Below are 19,586 nucleotides of genomic sequence, written 5' to 3' on the forward strand. Positions count from 1 at the left end.
TTTGCTCCGGGCTAACGGGAAAGGGCCGCCCCTGGGCGAGCGGGCGCTGGGAACCCCGCAGCGGGCACAGCCCAGCCCCGGGAGCGAGCCGAGGCACCCCGAGGGGAAGGCTGGTCCCCGGCTGCCCCTGGCACCGCTTCCCCCTTTCTTGAGAGTCAAGCAGAGAACATAAAGGACAGGAGCCCAGGCAAAGCCACCCCCTCCCCGTTTCACGACAGGGACAGGCAGCTGACCGGGTGCCAGGACAGCCCTGCCAAGGAGCAATTTCCCTCCCCAGCCCACCGCAGCTCTTGGCCATTTACTCCCCCATCACCCCGAGACGAGTGTTTTGGGGAGCCCCAGGGCCGCAGCCGGGAAACCTAACAGAAACGAAGCAAAACCTGCTTCTACAAAAGGACTGACTGAATTAGTAGAAGAAAAAAGCAGCAGGTTTGTCTCAGTCTCTCAAAGACCACGGGGATGCCTCGGGGAGGCCGAACGCGGAGGGAAGGAGCTGCCAGGCAGGGCCAGGCCGAGCCCGCGGTGACGGAGAGGCTGTGCCAGGAGTCCCGGTGCCAGCCCAGCACCCAGGTTCCCAGGGCTGTCCCGGTGCCAGCCCGCAGCCCTCCCCTCGCAGCAGCAGGGAGGTGCCCCGCTCACAGCGCAGCGATGGCCTTGGCGGCGACGCGGCGGCCCAGGGGCAGGCTGAGATCCGTGATGGCCAGGACGATTTTGGGACTGGACATGGTGGACACCTTCACCAGCTCGGAAACCTGCATGGAGAGAGGAGAAACAGCTGAGCCACACACCGGCGCTGGAGCCACGAGCACCCCAGAGCCCCCTGAGACCCGGGACAAGGACGTCACGGCCGCGGGGACTCACCATGGTGAAGGGCATGAACTGGAGGATGCTGCCGCGGCTGCCCTGCTCCAGGCACTCCACGCACTCCTCCATGAACCACTGGACAAACTGGGTGTGGGTGCCGGCCGTCTTGGCCCCCAGGATGGAGGAGATGAGCAGGAAGAGGTTTGCTGTGGAGAGAGGGAACTATCAGAAGCCAGGCGGGCTCAGGGAGGCTGGGGGTGGCCCACGCCTCTGGCGCAGGGGACAGGTCCCCACCAGTGTCCCGGCCCCGCCGTTACCTAGCACCCTGTTCAGCGGGTCCCGCATGCTGATGGTGTGGAGCTGGGAGGCGGAGAGCGAGCTGCTCATGGAGCGATCTGTGGGGGAGGAGAACACGTGTCAGGCTGGGGGGAGGCTGCAACGGCCTCTCGGCCCCCTCGGCCGGGCCGACTTGCCCACCCTGGCCAGCTCCAGCCATTCAAGCCCACCCAGCCCTTGGGCTCTGGAGGGGCTTTGCCATGACCACCCCAGGGAGTGGGAGAGGTGTGGAGCACAGCCCTGGGCACCCTCTGTACCCACACCAGCACAGTCTGCCTCGGTGCCCGTCCCTCTCTGCAGGGTGCAGGCGGCACTGGCCCACGCGTGCCCCAGGGTGAGGAGCACGGCAACCCGGGGAGGGCTCCGCACGCCCTCGGGGTGGGACGCTCGGCTCTTGCACAAGCCACATTTATTCCGAGTGACCAAGATGAACGGCATCTCCCCAGGGTGAGCGTGAGCGAGGCGGTGAGCGTGCCCCCCCGCTGCTCCCTGTTCTAATTGTGGTGGTGACTCGTCCCCGGGCACGAGCGATACGACGGGGAGAGGAGGGGAACAGCGCACGTCCCGTGCAGCCGCCAGATGTTCAACAGCTGCACAGCAGCCCTCAACTCTCAGGGTACAATTCAGCTACCAGAGCTGAGGCGCGTCCAACAGACTAACGGCAAATCTTGGGACAGACCAAGGGGGTTTGTCTGACCCAAGCTGTGAAGCGCTGCTGGGTGCTCCTGTGGGAGAGGAGCTGAGCCACCTCCGGCCCGACGGGATGGGAATCTCCTGGGAAGGCTCTCGTGCAGCCCCCGTGGTGCTGCCCACGTTAGCAGGACCCACCTTGTGCTCACCAAAAAAAGCCCTCCCACACTTTTCTCATGGAATCACGAGTTACGTGGCCGCTGCAGGAAGCAGCGTTTCCACATCGCTGCAGCAAACAGCCCAAAAAGTCCTGAATGTCACTGGAAAGAGGTGGAAGTGCCTCAAGAGTTTAAAAAAAGATAGTGAAATAAAGGGAAAACCCCGTATTTCATCAATAATGAAACCAACAAAAACCACAGGTTGATGGATGTGTTGAAAATAGAGTAACTTTGGATAAGGGCATCAGGAGAAACAATGACCAAGGAACGCCCTGACTCACTGCCCTGGAGCGCAGACGACGTATGTGGGAGCCGTGACAGCACCCGCTGCAGCAGGAGGGCACGGACACCCCCCGGACGTGACCGTGGGGACTCATCAGCTCCGCTCGCTGCCTCGTTAAGGACAGTGGAATTTGAGGATTTAGCCACAGCCATCAGGAATGTCACCTCCGGCTGCAGCACGTCAGCCCTCCGGTCCCACGCGGACCGGCCGGGGGTGACAAGGCTCTGAGGAAACCGCCCCGAGCCCCTCGTGCGTGACACACTGGGTTGAGTGGCAACGTCACGGAGGGAAGGTGTCACCTCACCCCCTTTCCTAAGTTGTTCTGGTCAGAGGAATGAAGAGCTCGACCTTTCCTAAGTGCAAAAGCTCCAGGGTAACGCCGCGAAACACACTCGAGTGCTCTACAGCTTCACCCGGCCGGCGCGGGAAGGGTTTTTGTGCCAATGCACATTTCACACCCCGAAACGAGCAGCGGGGCAGGACGGTGCCTTCCCCAGCACTTACTGGGGCTGGAGAGGGTGTTGGAGTCTTCCTCGTTGGAGCTCAGCAGGCGCATGAGCTTGGAGGGCTGCGTGTCGTCCAGCGGGAACAGGCTGATGTAATCCTGGAGGGGGGCAGAGGGTGTTCAGCCCCTCTCAGAGGGGGGACCCTGGCCCCGTTCCCCAGGGCTGATGACCCACCCTGGGCTCTACACAGCCCCCACGGCCCAGGACTACGATCTCTGTTTGCCCAGAGCACCTCGGCCTGGGCCAACCACCCACAGACCATCTCATCACAGCCCCCTTCCCCAGAAAAGAGAAGGGAACGCCCATATTTTAAGGTCAAAGGACCTCAGACAGCCCCGAAAACCTGGGCAGGGAGTCTGGTCTCAGTGACCCACCCCTCCTGCCACCATCACCCCCTGCAGACACAGAGAGCCTCCGACCAAAGCCCACTCCACACCAGACACACCTCAATATCCTCTCGGTGCCGCTTCTTCTGCCTGGCGGAGGCCTGGCTCTTGTTGTGGGAGGAGTAGGAGCTCAGGGCGCACCAGACGGCGAGCCTGGGGACAGAGCAGGGACGCTGCGAGGTGCTGCCAGCCCGCCCGGGTGACAGCACAGAGCGTGAGCCAGGAGGGGACACAGCAGGTCCCTCCTCGGTGACAGGCAGCAGGGAACAGGGTCCAGGGCAGCAGCACGTCTGCTCCTGTCAGCACCACGGCGGGGCCAGAGTGGGAACCGGGCGGCTGGGACCCCCCGTCCCAGCACAGAGCATCTCCCCAAACAGGCCTACCTGCCCCCAAGGAGGTGGCACCCATGGGTGCGGGGTCTTACTTGGCCAGGGCCTTTCCTGGGGGGTCCATGAGGGTGTGCCACTTGGAGGAGTCCGTGAGCAGGTTGGGCAGGATGTGGCCCAGCAGGGTCAGCGTCAGCTGCTGCATGTCCAGGCAGAAGATGGCATAGAGCAGCTCCACGGCCCGCAGCGTGTGCTCCTTCCGCGTCTCCTTCAGCAGCTCCTGCGGGGCCGAGGGCAGGGCTGAGGGCACCTCCAGTGCCCACGAGTGGCACAGCAGCCAGCCCAGGCACAACCAGGGCTCCTGGGCACTAAGAGCGTGAGCTCGACCCACCGACCCGGCAGCCCTGGGCTCGACACCCAGCTACGGCCCTGGGGGTGGCAGCCACCTCCCTCCTCCACCCCGTACCTTGACCAGGTTGTTGCAGAACCAGTAGACGCCCCCCATGTGCAGCAGGGTGTCGAAGATGTGGATGGAGCGGCTGTCCACCCAGCCCTTCTCCAGCACCTTGGTGAAGACGCTCGTCAGCACCTCCTTGATGGGCTTCTTGGGGGGCAGCAGGTTCCAGTAGGGGATGGTGTCCATGCCCGCGGAGGGGAACTTGATCTGCGTGGCCGTCTGCTGCAGGACGTCCGCACACATGTGCTCCAGGATGGAGCTCATGATCACCACGCTGCGGCAGAGAGAGAGACGGGGTCACACAGGCCCCAGGGAGCGGGAGGAGGGCAGGAGAAGGCACGGCCCAGGGGCCTGGAGCAGCGGAGCTCACCGCTCGTTGTAGAACTGCAGCGTGTTCTCGCTGTACAGGGGGGTGGCCAGCTGCCGGATCATCTGCAGGGACTTCTCCCGCTCGTCCAAGCCCAGCATGCGGACGTGGGCCACCAGCCAGGCCACGGCGCACACCGCCATGCTGCACACCTTCCCCTTGATGTTGTCTGTGATTTTCTAGGAGAGAAGACGGGAGCAGAGGTGGATGAGCAGAGGCGTGAGGACGCGCAGGCTTCATCTCAGCGTCACCTCCCAAGGCTGTGGGCCCCCACTGCAGGCTCTGAGCCCTTCTCTCCTCCATGGGGTGACCCTGCCCCTGCCAGCCCCACTGGCACCAAGGGGGTGGTTTGGGGCAACATCAAGGTGCTGGAGCCACGTCAGTTCCCCACCCAAGTCATGAAGGAGCCAGCGAGCTCCACAGTGGCTGCAGGAGCACTCAGGGCAGGGGGACAGGGGACCCCTGCTCAAGCCTCGGCCCCTCCTCAGGACGCAGCACGGTGCCGGTGCCCCTGCCCTGCCCCACACCATCCCCCCGCCAGGCCCACCTGGATGGACTCAAAGGTGAGGACGCTGTTCTCCCAGGCGTTGAGGATCTCCAGGATGGCGGCTGAGATGCTCAGACACGCCTCGTGCCACTTCATCTGCCTGCAGGGGAAGAGACGGGAGGTTCAGACCCTCGTTCAGAGCAGCCACGCGGGCAGGGAAGGTGGGGTGGGTGCTCCCCTCCCAGCCTGCCCCGGCTCGGCGGGGCTGAGCTCTTACACCAGCTTCATCTCGGAGGAGTTGTTGAGGAGGGCGACCAGGGACTCCACCTTGGTGGAGTCGGGGCGGAAGCAGGGGTGCTCGGGGTTGAGGATCTTCCCCTCCTCGGGCATGCAGGTCAGCATCCACGTCTCGAAGAAGGGCACCTCGCCCGCCGGGCTCGACTCCGACAGGATCACCTGGAAGGGAACCGGCCCTGGCTCTGCCACGCACCCCGCAGGGACCCTGCCAGGGACCCCCACCCCGGGTGGGACCCCCCCACCCTGGGGAGCTCGTGGCCGGGGGAACAGCGCCGCCCTGTGGCCTGCACGGAGAGGCAGGCACTGGTCAGCCCCCAGTAAGGCACTGGTTTCCAGTTTGTGGGCTGTGGATTTCCCCCCTCTACCAGAGGACCCTCCAGGGGACCCCGGCCCATCTCAGGGCAGCGCTCCAACGGCTTCCCTCAGGGACATGCCAGGGCCAGGCCCGAGAGGCTGCCAGTGTGGCAGCGGGGTCACCACGTCCTGCCCACAAAGGGCCACTTGTCCCCCACCCGCCGAGCTGTGCTCGGGGTCCCCAGTGCTGGGGCCGGCTGGCTCATGGCTCCGCAGGGTCGGGGCGCACAGCCCAGCTGGGAGGGCTCCCAGGGGGGGACACGAGCTGGGAATCCCGCACACCCCCTCCTCCCTTCAGCCTCCTGTCACCCGAGGGACACTATTTTTGTCAAAAAAAACACTTTTTCACATCTGTTCAGCAGCAGCTGGTCAGGAAAGCCGCTTTGGGGCAGAGCGGGGGGATGAGACCCCACCAGAGCGTGTCCACTCCGAGCTGCCCCTGGCCAGGGCTCCCCTCCCCGCTCCCCGGGGCCGGCCGGGCAGCCCCCCTCACCCACCCCTCGCTCCCTCTCCGTGTTCCCGGAGTTTCGGTATCGTTTCACCTCCCAGCACACACAGATGTCGAAACTGGGAAAATTTTCATGCAACCAAAGTGCCGTTTCCTGAGCGGGGCTGCAAGTTCCTCCTGTCACGGGACAGGGCTGATGCTCAGCCTGGCTCCATGGGCCCCCCCCCAGCCAGTGCCAAACCAGAGGGGCAACACTGGGAAAAGCCTGGGGAGACCAGTGCCAGCCCGGAGAGACCAGTGCCAGCCCGGAGAGACCAGTGCCAGCCCGGAGAGACCAGTGCCAGCCCGGAGAGGGCGCGGAGGCAGCGTTCCCACCAACACCACGGTACCACAAAGGGACCTAAAGGGTCCTGAGGTTCCCGAGGACACCAAAGCCCTCGAGAAGGCTGTGGCCACCCCTGCTCCATCGCCCGGTGCTGACAGACCCCTACCCACACCAGCTGAAAGGCGCCAGGCGCTTGGCCCTACGCAGCAGGGCGGCCTTGGGGACAGTGGCAGGCTGGCCACTAGAGGAGGCTGGCAGGCTGCAGAGCAGGGGCTGCGCTCGCCAGGTCAGAGCCCCAGCCCTGCCTCTGCGGATGCTCACCTCGGAGCCGTAGGTCTGGGCCACGTGGCACAGCATGAGGAAAGAGATGTCGAAGAGCAGGGCCCGAACGGAGGCTGATTTGGCTGAGGGAGGAGAAACAAAGACCTTGGGGATCTCCAGCCTCGGCACATAGAGGCAGGCAGGAGCCCCGGGAGCTCGGGGGCCAGGATCCTGCTTCCTCCAGGCAGCTTTTCTAACCCCCCCCCCGAGTGCTTGTGTGTGAACAAGGGCTCCGGGGGATGTCCCGGGTGCCTCCCTCCACCCCCCTGCCTCCGCTTGAGCCCCCAAAGCAGCTTTGGCCTCCCGTTCCCCACCGTCCCCAGGCTCCCCCCACGCCGTGGAAGGTCAGAGCACTCAGCAAGTTTCACCACACGCAAACGCAGTCAGAGTCCTTATCTGGGGCTTGGTGCTGACACATCACCCCTTCCAGGGAGGGAGCCGGGGCAGGGCTGGCCCCGAGGGGCCCCTCGGGCTGGGCCGGGGAGAAGGAGCAAGCAGGGAACACCCCACGTTCAGGATGGGCACGCACGTGCCACAGGTCCCCAGGAGCCCAGATCCCCGCTGGCACCTGGTCGCGTGCCCCCACACCGGGCTCCCTGCCGGCAGCCCCCAGCCGGGCCCGGCACAGCTCGGCTCGCTCTGGCGCCACAGCCAGTCCCAGCTTAATCCAGCCAGGCCCTGCCGCGTCCCAGCACGTGGCAGCGGGGGGAGCGCAGCTCGAACCGCCCCCGCCACGGACACGCACGCACTTACAGCTCTCTCCGTTTATGTTCTTGGTGAACTCGTTCAGCCTGGAGGGAACAGAGAGAGCGTCACCATCACACACCACAGGCCTCTTCCCACCCCCAAGACAGGGGGGAGCTGCCCCTGCCTGCAGACCCCTGCCTGCACCCCATCCCAGCACGGAGGAGCGGGGCAGGCAGGGACTGAAGCAGGGCCCGGCTCTGCAGACACCCTCCGGCACAGCAGGGACGAGCCACCTCCTCCCTCTGCTCCCCTGCAGCCAAACAGGTCCGGCAACGCCGCTTCTCCCCACGCCCAATCCGGCAGTTCGAGGGTGTCCTCTGGGCAGAGCCGGCTCTGCCCGGCTGCTGGGGGGGTTCTGAGTATGCCCCTCTCCACAGAGGGGGCACAGCAGGGCCGTGCACCCAGCCAGGCTGGCGTGGTTCGAGCTGCCTCCCCGCTCGAGGAGGCACATCACGGCGTGCTGGTGCCTGTGTCTAACCAGGACACGGATGTCTGGGGACCGAAGGCGTGCACACAGCGAGCGCCCTGGATCCGAGGCCGTGCCAGTGCTTCCTGTTCTCTTAATACCCTTAAACCAACCTGACTTCGATTCTCTGCCCTGTTCATGCAGAAGCAGAAGAGACAGGGTGCTGGGGGGTGCAGTGTCCCGGAGATCCCAGCCCTCCCTGAGATCCCAGCCCTCCCCAGGGCTCTGCTGGATCCAGTCCCTGTCTGAAGGAAAGCCTGGGGGGCTGCCCACTCACCCCAGCCCCACCAGTCACCAGGAAGGGTGTTGTGCAGGTGGACACTCACTTGATGAACTTCCGAGCGAAGGATTTCAGCTTGCCCGTCGCTGCCGCCGCTGCCAGCAGCAAGTCCAGGCTCTTCCCAGACAGCATGTGACCCAAGACCCCCAGCAAGCCCTCGGGGGACTTGGAGTGATCCGCATCCATGGTCTACAACAAAAAAACAGAGGAAAGAGAAGTCATGGGGAACGCGTGCAACAGAGCGGCAGCAAAACTCCAGCCGTGGGGGGCAGCTGATCGGCTGCCAGAGCTGTCCCGTGAGGCCTTGGTGAGCAGAGACCCGCAGGGCTCGGGGCAGTGGGGATGGAGCCCCCCATGCCCCAGGCACAGCAGGGCACGGCACAGGGAGAGCCACAGTGCACCGGGGCAGCGTGACCAGCAGCAAAACATCCTCCTGCGCTCAGCAGCGAGGAGGCAACCAGAGCGACACAGGGACGGGGCAGGGGGGGAGTCCCTGGGGACCAGAAGACAGGCAGGCAGGGAAGTGGCTGAGAGCAGGACGGGCAGAGCTGGCTGGGCTCAGGCTGCTGGCACTGACAATGTGCTGCCTGACAGCTCCTCCAGCTTCCCAGGAAGGAGCAGGGGGAGCTCCTGGTCTCCACGGCAGAGCGGCGAGGCTGGGAGCGATCCCTCCATTCTTTCACCAGAGATGAGGCACCTCCCAACCACCCCGGCTGCCTGGTGAGACCGGCGCTGCTGGAAACAGGCTCTGGGGCTGGGAGCAGCCCGCCCAGCACGGCTGCTGGAGGGGACTCACCTTCAGGATGTTGGTGACGGTCGGCTCGGCCCTCAGGATGAGCCCCGGGTTGGGCTGGATGTTGGCGTTCTCTGCCGATTTCAAGCGCGGGGCCTGTTCTCTGTCCACCTTCCTGGGGGATGCACAAAGAGGGGCCCGTGAGCAGGAATTCCTCACCCCACCTCACTCCTCCCCAAGCTCAGCCTCCTCCCACCCACCTCCACCACCGACACCCCTGAGGGAAGGCCACCACCTCAGGCCACGCCGAGAGGACAGACTCTGCTGTACTCAAGCTGACACCAAAAGCAAAGCCTCATCCCTCCAGGCCACCGTGTCCCAGCTGCACGACAGCCAGTGGCACCACAGCTGGTCCTTTATGCTCCCCCCAGGAAGGACAGCAAGACAAGGTGCTCCAACCCCCCTTGGTTACCCAGACTTCGGAGGAGGCTGTACCGTTTGGCAATCAGGTTGGTCATGTTGGCCTCGGAAAGCAGCCCCTGCTTGCTGCACTCCTGCAGGAGCTGACCTGTGCAGTCGCAGCTGAAAGAGAGAGGTGAGCACTAGCCTGAGGACAGCCCTCCTGCTGCCCCGGGCAGCGCCGCAGGGCAGGGGGACTCCTGGGTTGCCCTCCTGGCCCCGCTCCCACCCTTCTGAGGGTGCTGCAGGGCCAAAAGCAGCCCCAGATATCACACAGCATCACCAACACGTGAATCAGCTGTCAGGCACTCACTGCCTGGCTCATTTGGCAGCATCAGGAAGAAGAATTTGGAGAGGGGATTTAAAAAGACTTTGCCAGGAGCTGCCCCAGCGCCCCGCACTGCAGCTCCCCGCAGAGAGGACGGGGTTGCTGTGGCACGGACTGGTCACAGACTGATGGTGCTGCAGGTCAGCACTCACTTGCACCGCTGATCCGCTTTGTCGAGCAGAGGCGTCAGCTTCAGCAGGAACTCGAAGGCACAGTTCACGTCCTCGGTGAAGTTCTGCCACACACAAAGCCAAGGGCTCAGCTCAGAGCCAACACAAGCCCACCCTCCCCTCCCACGCCGCCCTGTCCCTTAGAGGAAGGTTGTTGGGACATAGACTGTCTCCCACCCCAGCCACCCCCACGCAGCTTTGGCCGGGCACCAGCACCATCGTGACAAACGCAGCTCCAACCAACGGCCCTCAGGACTCACCTTCTCCCCTTGGGGGTACTTCTTGAGTTTAACCAGGACCTGGGGGATCTGAAAGACACAGGGCACGACCATGACTGACCGAGGCAGAGCCCATGGTGCAGCCAGGACCTCCCAGCCACCCGGGCAGCAGGAGCCCACACAAAACACGCCTGCAAGCAGCTGCTCTCCCAGCCCGGGGAAAGGAACATTTCTGGAGCAGCCCATGAGCCCTGAGGACTTTGTCCCCCCGCCTCCCTCCGCAGGGTCCCTCCACCCTCACAGGGAGCCACAGGGCACGGCCACCTCTCGACAGCCAGGCAGGGGACTGAGGCTGCACAGGCCAGAGCGTGTGTCAGGCCTAAAACTACACGCAGATCCCTTTTGTCTGGTGCAAAGAAAGGAGGTGAAGTGGGCTGCTCCGGGGCTGACCACTGCTGAGCGGTGGCAGCACAGCCCCAAGGCCACTGTGACATCCTTCAAAGGCCACAATTTCCCCCACAACATGCCAGGAAAGTCATTCTGCAAAACAAAGCGGGGCTGGGCTGAGAAGAGGCCCTGGACAGCGAAGCTGATGCTCAGCAGGTTGCAGGAGGGCTGCTGCGAGCTCAGCCAGCGTGCAGGGGGACGCTGAGGAGCACGCTGCGGGAGAGGAGGACTAATTGCTCTGCCAGGGTTCAGCGCTCGGCAGGGACCAGCGTGCAGGGAAAAGGCAGCAGCAGCCCGGGGCTCACAGCACCGCGCTCGCAGCAGGGCTGGGCCCCACCTTGAGGAAGGTGAAGGCTGTCCACTTCAGCTCCTCCATGCCCTCCGGGGACTCGATGAGGCCCACAAAACAGGCCTTCCAGATCTCCAGCACGAAGAGCGGCGAGGGGATGCGCTGCAGGGCACACAGACAAAACCCCCCAGTGCTGGAAAGGCAATGAAGCGCCTCCCCCAACCACAGCCAGACCCTGAACCCCCTCGAAGGTGCCGATGGGCTCGTGCTCCCTTGGACTGGGATCAGCACAGGGCTACAGCGAGGCCCTGGTCCCACAGCCCCAGGCCACCCCGAGCAAGGAGAACAAGATGCCACTTCCATACCTGCATCCTCTTCACCATCATCAGCTGCTCCACCAGCGGCTGGATCTCTCCCGTGAGGTTCATGGTCCCCTCCAGCAGCACCACGGCGTGCACGGTGGGGAAGCCGGTCTTGTGCAGCTGCTCGGTGTGGACTGAGAGCATGGTGGGGATGCTGGGTGGGAGACAACAGCACAGGGTCGCTGGAGCCTTGCAGGGACGGATCCTTGCTCCCCCTGTCCCATCCTCCCCTCCTGGCCCAGCCCCTGACCTTTGCTGTCCTGCACCTCTCTGGGGCAGGACAGCTCGTAGCTCCTGTGCCCTGCAGAGGAGCCTTTGGGCACAGCTGAGCCCCCACACCACAGCCCAGGCCCTGGCGCATCGCCGGGGGCATCCAGAGCTGGGACAACAGCTCTGGTGTGGCCAGAGCAGCTGGGGGACAGCAAGAGGCCCCAGGGCCACCAGAGGAGCAACCCCTGGGTAAGACTCCTTTGCAGCAAGTCACTACTAGCCCTGTCCCCTCTCCTACCCCAGGGCCTCTCGCCAGCCCCAGCCCACTGCAGGGGTCCAAGCTGGGAAGGGACAGGAACGCAGGGAGCAGCGTGGAGGAGGCAGGAGGCGCTCAGCCCTCGGAGCAGGGCTCAGACCCATTCCACCCTCCGAGCCCACGGAGGCGGCAGCACAAAGCTACCTCTTGATGAGGGAGACGCAGTCGTCAGCCTGGCTTCGCAGCGCGGCGTTGCTGAGGCTGTTCAGGTTCTCCTCCAGCTTGACGAGGGACTGCTCCACGGCGCTCCAGGAGGCTGGGGAGGGAGGGCAGATGCTCAGGGGCGAGGGCAGCGACACGCTGAGAAGCCAGGCAGGCCAGGTCCAAGGCCCACGGCAGCACAGAGGGCCTGCTGAGGCTGAGCCCTGCGGGGAGCAGAGGCCCACGCACCTCTGCAAACCCAAGTCGAGGGGCCACGTGCCACCCAGCAGCTCCCGGCCTGGCACAACCTCTTGGCCAGACACAGGCACCGGCCGAAGGTGCAGGGCTGTGCCAGGCAGGCTGGCGGGGCGCAGGACCTGCTGCGCGCCCAGGAACAGCTCACGCAGCCTTTGCACATTAATTCTGCTCCTCTTCCAAGGGCAGCACGGAGGGGAGGGGGCAGAGGGTGGCACGGAGCCAGGGAGGAGACAGTTACAGCAACAGGGCTGGAAGATGGATGGGCTGGGAGCCGCAGGGACAATGCGGCAGGAGGCAGGCAGGGGGAAGGGAGAGGTGGCAGTGGCATCTCCCCAGGGCCAGCAGCGGCTAGGAGGAAGCCCTGGCAGCGGCCACGGGCAGAGCGTGCCGCAGGGCAGGGCAGGGGCAGCGACATACACGTCTCCTCCAGCTTGGCGATGTGGATCAGGGCGCGGTTCTTGGTGCTGCCAAGCATCTTCTCCAGCCGCTCCAGACACATCTTGAGCTGGCTCTCCGCTGCCGCCTGCTCCAGCGGCTCCTTCACCTTCTCGCCGTAGAAGGCAGCGCAGCGCAGGAGCCAGTTGAGGGCACTCACCAGCGCCCGGCACAGACCGATGCACTCCTCTGCTTTGCCGTGGCAGCTGGGAAAGGGAGAGAAAGGGGACCGTGCTCACCGTGGGCCAGGCTACTGCCCCCAGGGGAACTGAGGCACGGAATCCAAACCCACGTCCCGTGCTCCCAGCCCAGCCTGCCCCCGGCTCCTCTGCCGCAGATCCCGACCTGCTCAGCCCATGAGCGTCTCTGCTGTGCCAGGGGAAATAAAGCCCCCCCAGTGCAGCCTCCTCCCTGGCTGCTCCACCACAGGAAACTTTCCAAGCCTCTCATCAAATTATCTCGCTACGAGAAGCTCAGCATTGATCAATGCGCTGCAAGGGGCGAACGCCTTCCCTTCCTGATGCACAAATCATCGGGGCCAGAAGTTTTGATCAAATTAAGCAGAGGATCAGATTAGGCAGGGACTGGATTAAGTGGCCGGCTCCGCAGTTGGCCAGCAACAGCTCCTTGTCAACATCTGTGACTGATGCATATTCATGGCTGCTGCTTCATCTCATCTAATTGAAGAGCTGCTGCCTTCAGCCTTCCTCCTCCTCCTCCCGCTGCCCCCCGCCGCACGCTCTCTGCTCCAGCCTCCCACAAGAGGCTGTCAGGGGTTAACAGGAAGATTTCTGAGCTTTCTAAAAAAGTTTTTGTGGCCTGAATTGTCTGGACTCCCCTGGGTCCTGCAACACCAGCGGAAGAGCATGAAGCAAAACAAGGCAGCTGCCTGGGGCCGCGCAGGCAGGGCTGCGAGCGCTGGCAGATGGGGACACGTAGCTGGGGCCCTGGGAAGCTGCAGAGGCCACACGAGAGAAACGAAACACAACTTGGGAACGGACACGGAGCTGGAGGGGGAACCTGCCTCTCCCTGCCAGGGCGAGTACCGTACCTGAGGCGGTCGCAGAACATGTCCATGATCTCCAGCAGCGACTGGACACACAGGTCCCGGGAGAAGTCATCGAACTAGAGCAGGGGAAGGAGAAGGGATTTCAGATGGGGGCTGCTGGGCTCCAGCAGCTCCAAAACAAACCGCAACCCCTTCCTCGCCGGGCTGGGCCGGGTGCTGCCGGCCACAGGACGCTTGCCCTGGCAGCTGCCCAGCAGCCACTCAAGTGAGAACTAGGTCAGGGCCGTCCGACAGCTCGGTCGTGCCCTCTCGGGGTTGTGGGAGGCAACCGGGCTACGGCAGTGGGGACAAGGCTGGGTTTTCTCAGCAGCATCCTCGAGACGGCGGCGGGGGCCTGAGCTCCGCTCCCCGCCGGCTGCCTTGACGCGGCAGTGGCTCGGTGCCAGCCTGCGTGCCCACCCCCGGCTCGGCGGGGCTGGCAGCGTGGGCCAACAGCCCGGCTGGCCGCGGGGCCGGTGGGCAGCAGAAGCGCGGCTCCCCGCCTCCTCGCAGAGCAGATGGGGCCACCCCGCCGGGCCGGAGCTGGCCCGCAGGTCTGCTCTGGGCCCACGCTGATCTGAAGGAGGAAGCCTCCGCTGTCAAGGTCAGCGCTCTGCCCGCCCCGCCGGAACGGGCAGCGACGGCACAACCATGACACGGCAACGAGCCTGCGCTGTTCAGAGCAGACCCACTGCCACGCTCGGTGCCAGCCAGTCCTACGCTGGCTTTACCCTCCCCTGGGAGCGCACCCAGCACCCCAGCTCGGGGCTGAGCCCCGCTGGAGGGGTCCCCACCCTCGCCAGGGCTTTGCGGCACGTTTACGGCACAGCTCAGCCTGCGGCACCCCAAACAACACCAGCATCGCGTGGCTACCAGTGTCTTTCTCCTCCTGTCCCCCAGTAACCACAAAGGAGATGGGAGGAGAGAAATTATTCTCCCTTAAATCATTCTTCCTTCAGATCAGAGGTCGTCCTGACAAGGCTAGTGCCCGGGGAGGGCTGGGGGCCCGCCGCAGCCTGCAAGGGGCTATTGCTCTCCGCGAAGCAGCCCCCAACGCCGAGCGGAGGCGGCCGCAGAGGGCTCGGCCCCATCAAAGCGGGGCTAGGACACAGCACCCACGGGCAGCCGGCCGGCCAAGCAGGGCTGGTGGCCGCTTGCCGCGTGGCTTGTTGCTGGCAGCAGTCCCTCGTGAGCGGGAGGGACTCTGGGTCCCCACGGCGCCGCCGGCCGCAGAGGGATGCGGTTTCCAGCAGCCGGGGTGTGGTTTACACTCAGGGCGCTGCGGGGCAGGAGCCTGCCCGGCCCCACACGACGGAGGGACGAGGCTTTCACACCCGCAGCCACCCCCAAAACCAGAGCGGGACCCGGCAGGCGCGGTGGCAGCCTGTCCCCAGCAGGACACGGAAGGGCTCGGGGGCTAATCTGTGCTGTCTGACCGCTGCTGACTCAGCGGAGGATGTCGTTTTCCACTTGACCTATATTTGGTGCGAGTCGTGGGGAGGGAAATGGATACGTGGGGCACAGGTAAAGAGAAAAACCTCAGGCAGCGCCTGTCAGAGCCGTACCTTGCTGATGGCCATCAGGACCGTGGAATAAGACACCATCTACGGAAAAAAAACCACACAAAACCAAAACAAAGGCGGCGTTAGCGGGCGATGTTTGCCAGCGCGGCGCTGGTTGCTGAGGAACGGCAAGGTCAGGGCACGGCCCCGCAGCCTGTCACCGCAGCCGGGGCTGGGGCGCTGACCCGGCACAAATCCAAACAGACATTTTTAGGTGATGGCTGGTTTGTTTCACACAAACTTTAGGCGGTACTAAACGCCACGCTACGAAAGCGCAGAGCGCGAGCATGGAGGCTCCCAGAGGGCAAGGATTGCTGCCTGGCGATGAGGCTATCGACAGCAACGCCCCTGCCTCGGGCACGTGCTGAGCCCTCCGCCGCCCACCCGAGCCCAGGGGCGGCACAGTCGGGAGATCTGGGGTGTCTGCCCACCCTGGTTAGCCCACCCGGGCTGCAGGGTGACATCTGCAGCGTGAGGCAGCGCGCGGGGAGTGTCGTTACCTGGGAGCTGACAGCGTATTTCAGGTAGGACAAGATGAGGGGGTTCGGTGACGGCCCGATCATGGCCTGCTCCAGAAGAGCCTCTGCAAGCAAAGGAGAGGGGCCGGGAGGGCCCAGGTCAGCACATACGTGGTGTGGGGACACACAGACACACGCACGCTCTGCCCTCGTCCCACAGGAAAGGTGGCAACGACAGATCGTGCTCACCACGGCGACCTCACGCCGCGCTTCCCCGAAATTAACCCAATCCCACAACTTTCTAATCCCCGATGGCAAAAGCCAGTAAATAATTCAGGCAGCGCAAGCAGCCTCCTGCTAACTCAGCTCTCCCCGAGCACCCTGGCCCCGAAACAGCGCCTGCCGCTCTCCAAACACGTTCCCCTCCCTCCCACGTCCTGCCCAGGAGGCTCTCGCATCCTCCGCTGAGTGACTTTTGCTCCGGCACCTGGGGCTGAGCTCCGGGCAGACAGCCCCTCTCAGCTGGGCCCAGCCCTGCGCGTCTGGCCCTCCCCGCCGCCGGCTGCCTGCCAGCGCCGGCCCCGCACGCTGGAGGGGCTCTGCCCGTCCTATCTGCTCAGTCAAGCCTTTAATTGACCATTTGAACTACAGCAGAGCGCAGGAACCACCTCCCGAAAGCAGGCCCCGGGCTGCGGCACCGGCTGTAAGTAGGTCAGAGCACCCAGATGCAAGAGGGGGGCAGCAGCCGTTTGGGAAATCGTCGCCCCAAAGACAAGGAGGAGCAGCAGCCGTGGCCGGATCCCCGAACGCGGCAGCAGGAGACTCCCTGCGTCTCGCTCAAAGGCCGAGGCCAAGGCCAAAAGCATCTCAGCTTGAGGACAGAAGGCTGACGGCAGCCTCCCCCTCCCCGTCTAATCAGGGAGCGTCAACGCGAGCCAGCCACACGCTGTTACCCACTGCAGACGTGTCAGCACAGATTTGCTGGGCACCGCCGTGATCCTGGCAGCTCGTGCCAGCTTCTCCTCCTTTGTCGCTCAAATCTGAACGGCACGAGCTCGGGCAAGGACGGCTGTAGGGCTGCGGCGAGGGAGGCAGCGGCTTTTAGGGCCGTCGGGGCCTCGGGAACAGCCTCCCCGTGTACCCACGGCAAGGCTCGTGCTGCCCAGGACGGCGTCGGTGTCAGCATTCCCCACGAGCAGCTCCTCCACAGTGGGGAGAAAGGGACCCAGCTGCCTCCCCCTCCTCACAGAGGGGCTGCCCTCCAACGAAGCCCGGGCTAACGAGCCTTTCCCCGGCAGAGACAGCCAGGAGAAACTTATTTCTTCAGAAATTAGCAGAAAGCTGCCACCCTGCTTTCAGGGATACGCCGACAGGCCCACACCAGACCCCACAGGCCTCAGTGCCCCAGCGAGTGGAGCAGAAGACGGTCCTGCCAGGCTGGGAACAGGCACCAGGGAGTCCCAGGGACCAGCTGGCCAGCGGCAGGGCTGGCCCTCGAGCCAACCGCCCCCCACGTCCCCCAGCGCTGCGCTCGCAGCCCCCCGCTCCCCCAGCCGTGCCAGCTTCCCCGAGCCAAGCCTGCCCCACCGCCACAGCCAGGCGCCACAGCTCCACCTCAGCTCCTCCAGCCCCACATCACCGTGGGGCAGGGCACGTCCGTGCGCTGACCCCAGCCCAGGCCGCAGCAGGAGGGGGACAAACGCGGCCTGGGGAGCTCGGCTGTGAGGACGTGGTTTGACAAAACCCACCGTCACAGGCCAGACACTGCCAGAAAAACCACTGGTAGGACAGAGGGAGGGAGAAAACACCCATCGGGGAACAGTTGCCCCCTCGGTGGGGCGAGGACGCGGCTGCCTGCGCTATTTCCCTTTAAACCCCCCAGTGCAGCAGCCCTCGAGCACCGCTCTGTTTATTTATCCAGGGATTGCTGCACAGCGAAGGAAAAAAAAAAACCTAGCAACAAGTTTCTATAATTGGCAGAAAAGGCTGGCAAATCTTTAAACCGGGGAGCTCAGCAGGCCCCAGCGTTTGGCAGGATTTGTGTCAAACGCCCTTGAATGGGGATGGGAAAAGAAACCCTCATAACCAGGGTGGGAAGCAGCCTGTGGAGCAGCACCTGGCTCCTTCACAGCGCTCTTCCCTCCCTTGGCTAGACACGCTGACGAGGCAGACGGAGTCGTTAGCCCCTCTTGGTGGGGGAAACTGAGGCAGCTAGCAGGAACCTGCGTGCAGCTGGGCGGTGAGCGGTGTGGGGACGGAGCGGTGCCATCCCCAAACAGCGTTTCTGCATGTGTCACTGCAGCCAGCGGCAACCCCAGCCCTGCCCGGGTGTCCTGCCACGCCAGCCCTCCACCACAGGCTGACCTTTAGGCCAGCTTAACCACGGGTCCATCTCTGGGCCAGGCCCCAGGACCACACCGGAGTGAGTAGCCCCAAAGCCAAAAGCCCCCACCACCCTGTTCCTGCGCCCCTGCTCTGCCCCACGCCGCCTCCGTCCCCCCGCGGCTCCCCCAGCCCCACATCCCCGGACCTGCCAAGTTGAGGATGTCCCAGGTGGCTCCACGGGGGAAGAACCGCTTCATGTTTATGGCCCATTGGTAATCGCTCCATCGCTCCTTCCAGGCCTGCAAGATGGCCTGCTTCAGGTTCACCACCTTCATGGCCGCCTGCTGCGAAGGGACAGGGGGTCAGGGAAGGGCTGAGAGGTTTTTCTGGGGAGGGGGAAGGATAAGTGACCCCCCCCCAAAGGAAAGGCAGAGGGGTCTGAGGGGGTGAGCGGGGCCCAGCGGCTCCTGAGGGGAAGGGGAGGCCTGGTCAACCCGGGGCGGGGAGGGGGGCTCCGGGGGCGGCCACCGCACCGCCGGTGCGGTGGCCGCCCCCGGAGCCCCCCTCCCCGCCGCCCCTCACCTTCACCCCGCACCGCTACGGCCGGCGAACTCTTCGCTCAGCTCCTGGGCACCGCCATGTTGGCACCCCGTCAACAAGGCGGGCGCTGATTGGGCGGCGGGGAGAGGAGTGGCGCGGGGGCTGCTGGGAGGTGTAGTTCGGAGGGGGGAGAGGAGGGGGGTGCGAGGGGGGGCGTGGGGGGGCAAAGGAGGGGGGTGTAAAGGCGTGGGGGTGAAAACGTGGTGTGTGTAAATGCCTGGGTGTGCAAACATGGTGTGTGTAACGATGTGGGGGTGCAAACACGGTGTGTGTAAATGCGTGGGTGTGTAAACATGGTGTGTGTAACAAAGTGGGGTGCAAACATGGTGTGTGTAAATGCCTGGGTGTGCAAACATGGTGTGTGTAACGATGTGGGGGTGCAAACATGGTGTGTGTAAATGCCTGGGTGTGCAAACATGGTGTGTGTAAAGGTGTGGGAGTGCAAACGTGGTGTGTGTAAATGCGTGGGTGTGTAAACATGGAGTGTGTGGGTGTGTAAACATGGAGTGTGTAAATGCCTGGGTGTGCAAACATGGTGTGTGTAACGATGTGGGGGTGCAAACATGGTGTGTGTAAATGCCTGGGTGTGCAAACATGGTGTGTGTAACGATGTGGGGGTGCAAACATGGTGTGCGTAAAGGCGTCGGGGTGCAAGCGTGTGTGTAAAGGTGTGGGGTGCAAACATGGTGTGTGTAAATGCCTGGGTGTGCAAACATGGTGTGTGTAAAGGCGTGGGTGTGTAAACATGGAGTGTGTAAATGTGTAGGGGTGCAAACATGGTGTGTGTAAAGGTGTGGGGTTGTAAACATGGTGTGTGTAAATGCCTGGGTGTGCAAATGTGGTGTGTGTAACGATGTGGGGGTGCAAACACGGTGTGTGTAAATGCGTGGGGGTGCTGGCACGGGGGTATGAGCACAGGGGTGTGCTTGTGCAGGTGTGCAAACATGTGCGTGCACACGTGGGGATGTGTGTGTGTGCAGACGGGTGTGCGCATGAATGTGTGTCAGTGTGTAGATGCATACATGCACGTATGTACATGCACACGTGTGCTCACACGTGTGCCTGCAGGCCCATGTGTGTGCAAGCATGGGAGCATGCACATGTGGGCATGCAAACGTGGCTGTGCACACGGGAATGGGTATGCACGCGTGTGGGTATGGGCACGCGTGTGGGTGTGGGCATGTATGTG

At 64.1% G+C, this 19,586-nt stretch overlaps 1 protein-coding gene across 2 annotated transcripts; it reads right to left on the bottom strand.

The window, feature by feature from the left end:
- Positions 1-406: 406 nt before the first annotated feature.
- On the bottom strand, positions 407-18,449 carry MED24 (mediator complex subunit 24). 2 transcript variants are annotated; one of them, XM_068418603.1, is made up of 26 exons: positions 18,380-18,449; positions 18,003-18,141; positions 15,515-15,597; positions 15,018-15,056; positions 13,456-13,529; positions 12,387-12,610; positions 11,715-11,826; positions 11,048-11,198; positions 10,731-10,844; positions 9,989-10,036; positions 9,711-9,793; positions 9,267-9,353; positions 8,835-8,946; positions 8,085-8,227; positions 7,299-7,336; positions 6,546-6,628; positions 5,078-5,256; positions 4,861-4,960; positions 4,317-4,492; positions 3,956-4,220; positions 3,588-3,769; positions 3,223-3,316; positions 2,776-2,875; positions 1,122-1,199; positions 862-1,010; positions 407-752 (listed from the first exon to the last, which is right to left on the bottom strand). In XM_068418603.1, the coding sequence occupies exons 2-26, from the start codon at positions 18,130-18,132 to the stop codon at positions 636-638; spliced, it is 2,961 nt and encodes a 986-aa protein (XP_068274704.1). In that variant the 5' UTR covers positions 18,133-18,141; positions 18,380-18,449; the 3' UTR covers positions 407-635. The 2 variants fall into 2 exon arrangements, with proteins under 2 accessions (XP_068274704.1, XP_068274705.1); XM_068418604.1 differs by having other exon boundaries at positions 18,003-18,138; positions 18,380-18,443.
- Positions 18,450-19,586: the final 1,137 nt, after the last annotated feature.

This window comes from Nyctibius grandis, chromosome 26 (assembly GCF_013368605.1).
Source record: "Nyctibius grandis isolate bNycGra1 chromosome 26, bNycGra1.pri, whole genome shotgun sequence".
Taxonomy (NCBI): Eukaryota; Metazoa; Chordata; class Aves; order Nyctibiiformes; family Nyctibiidae; genus Nyctibius; species Nyctibius grandis.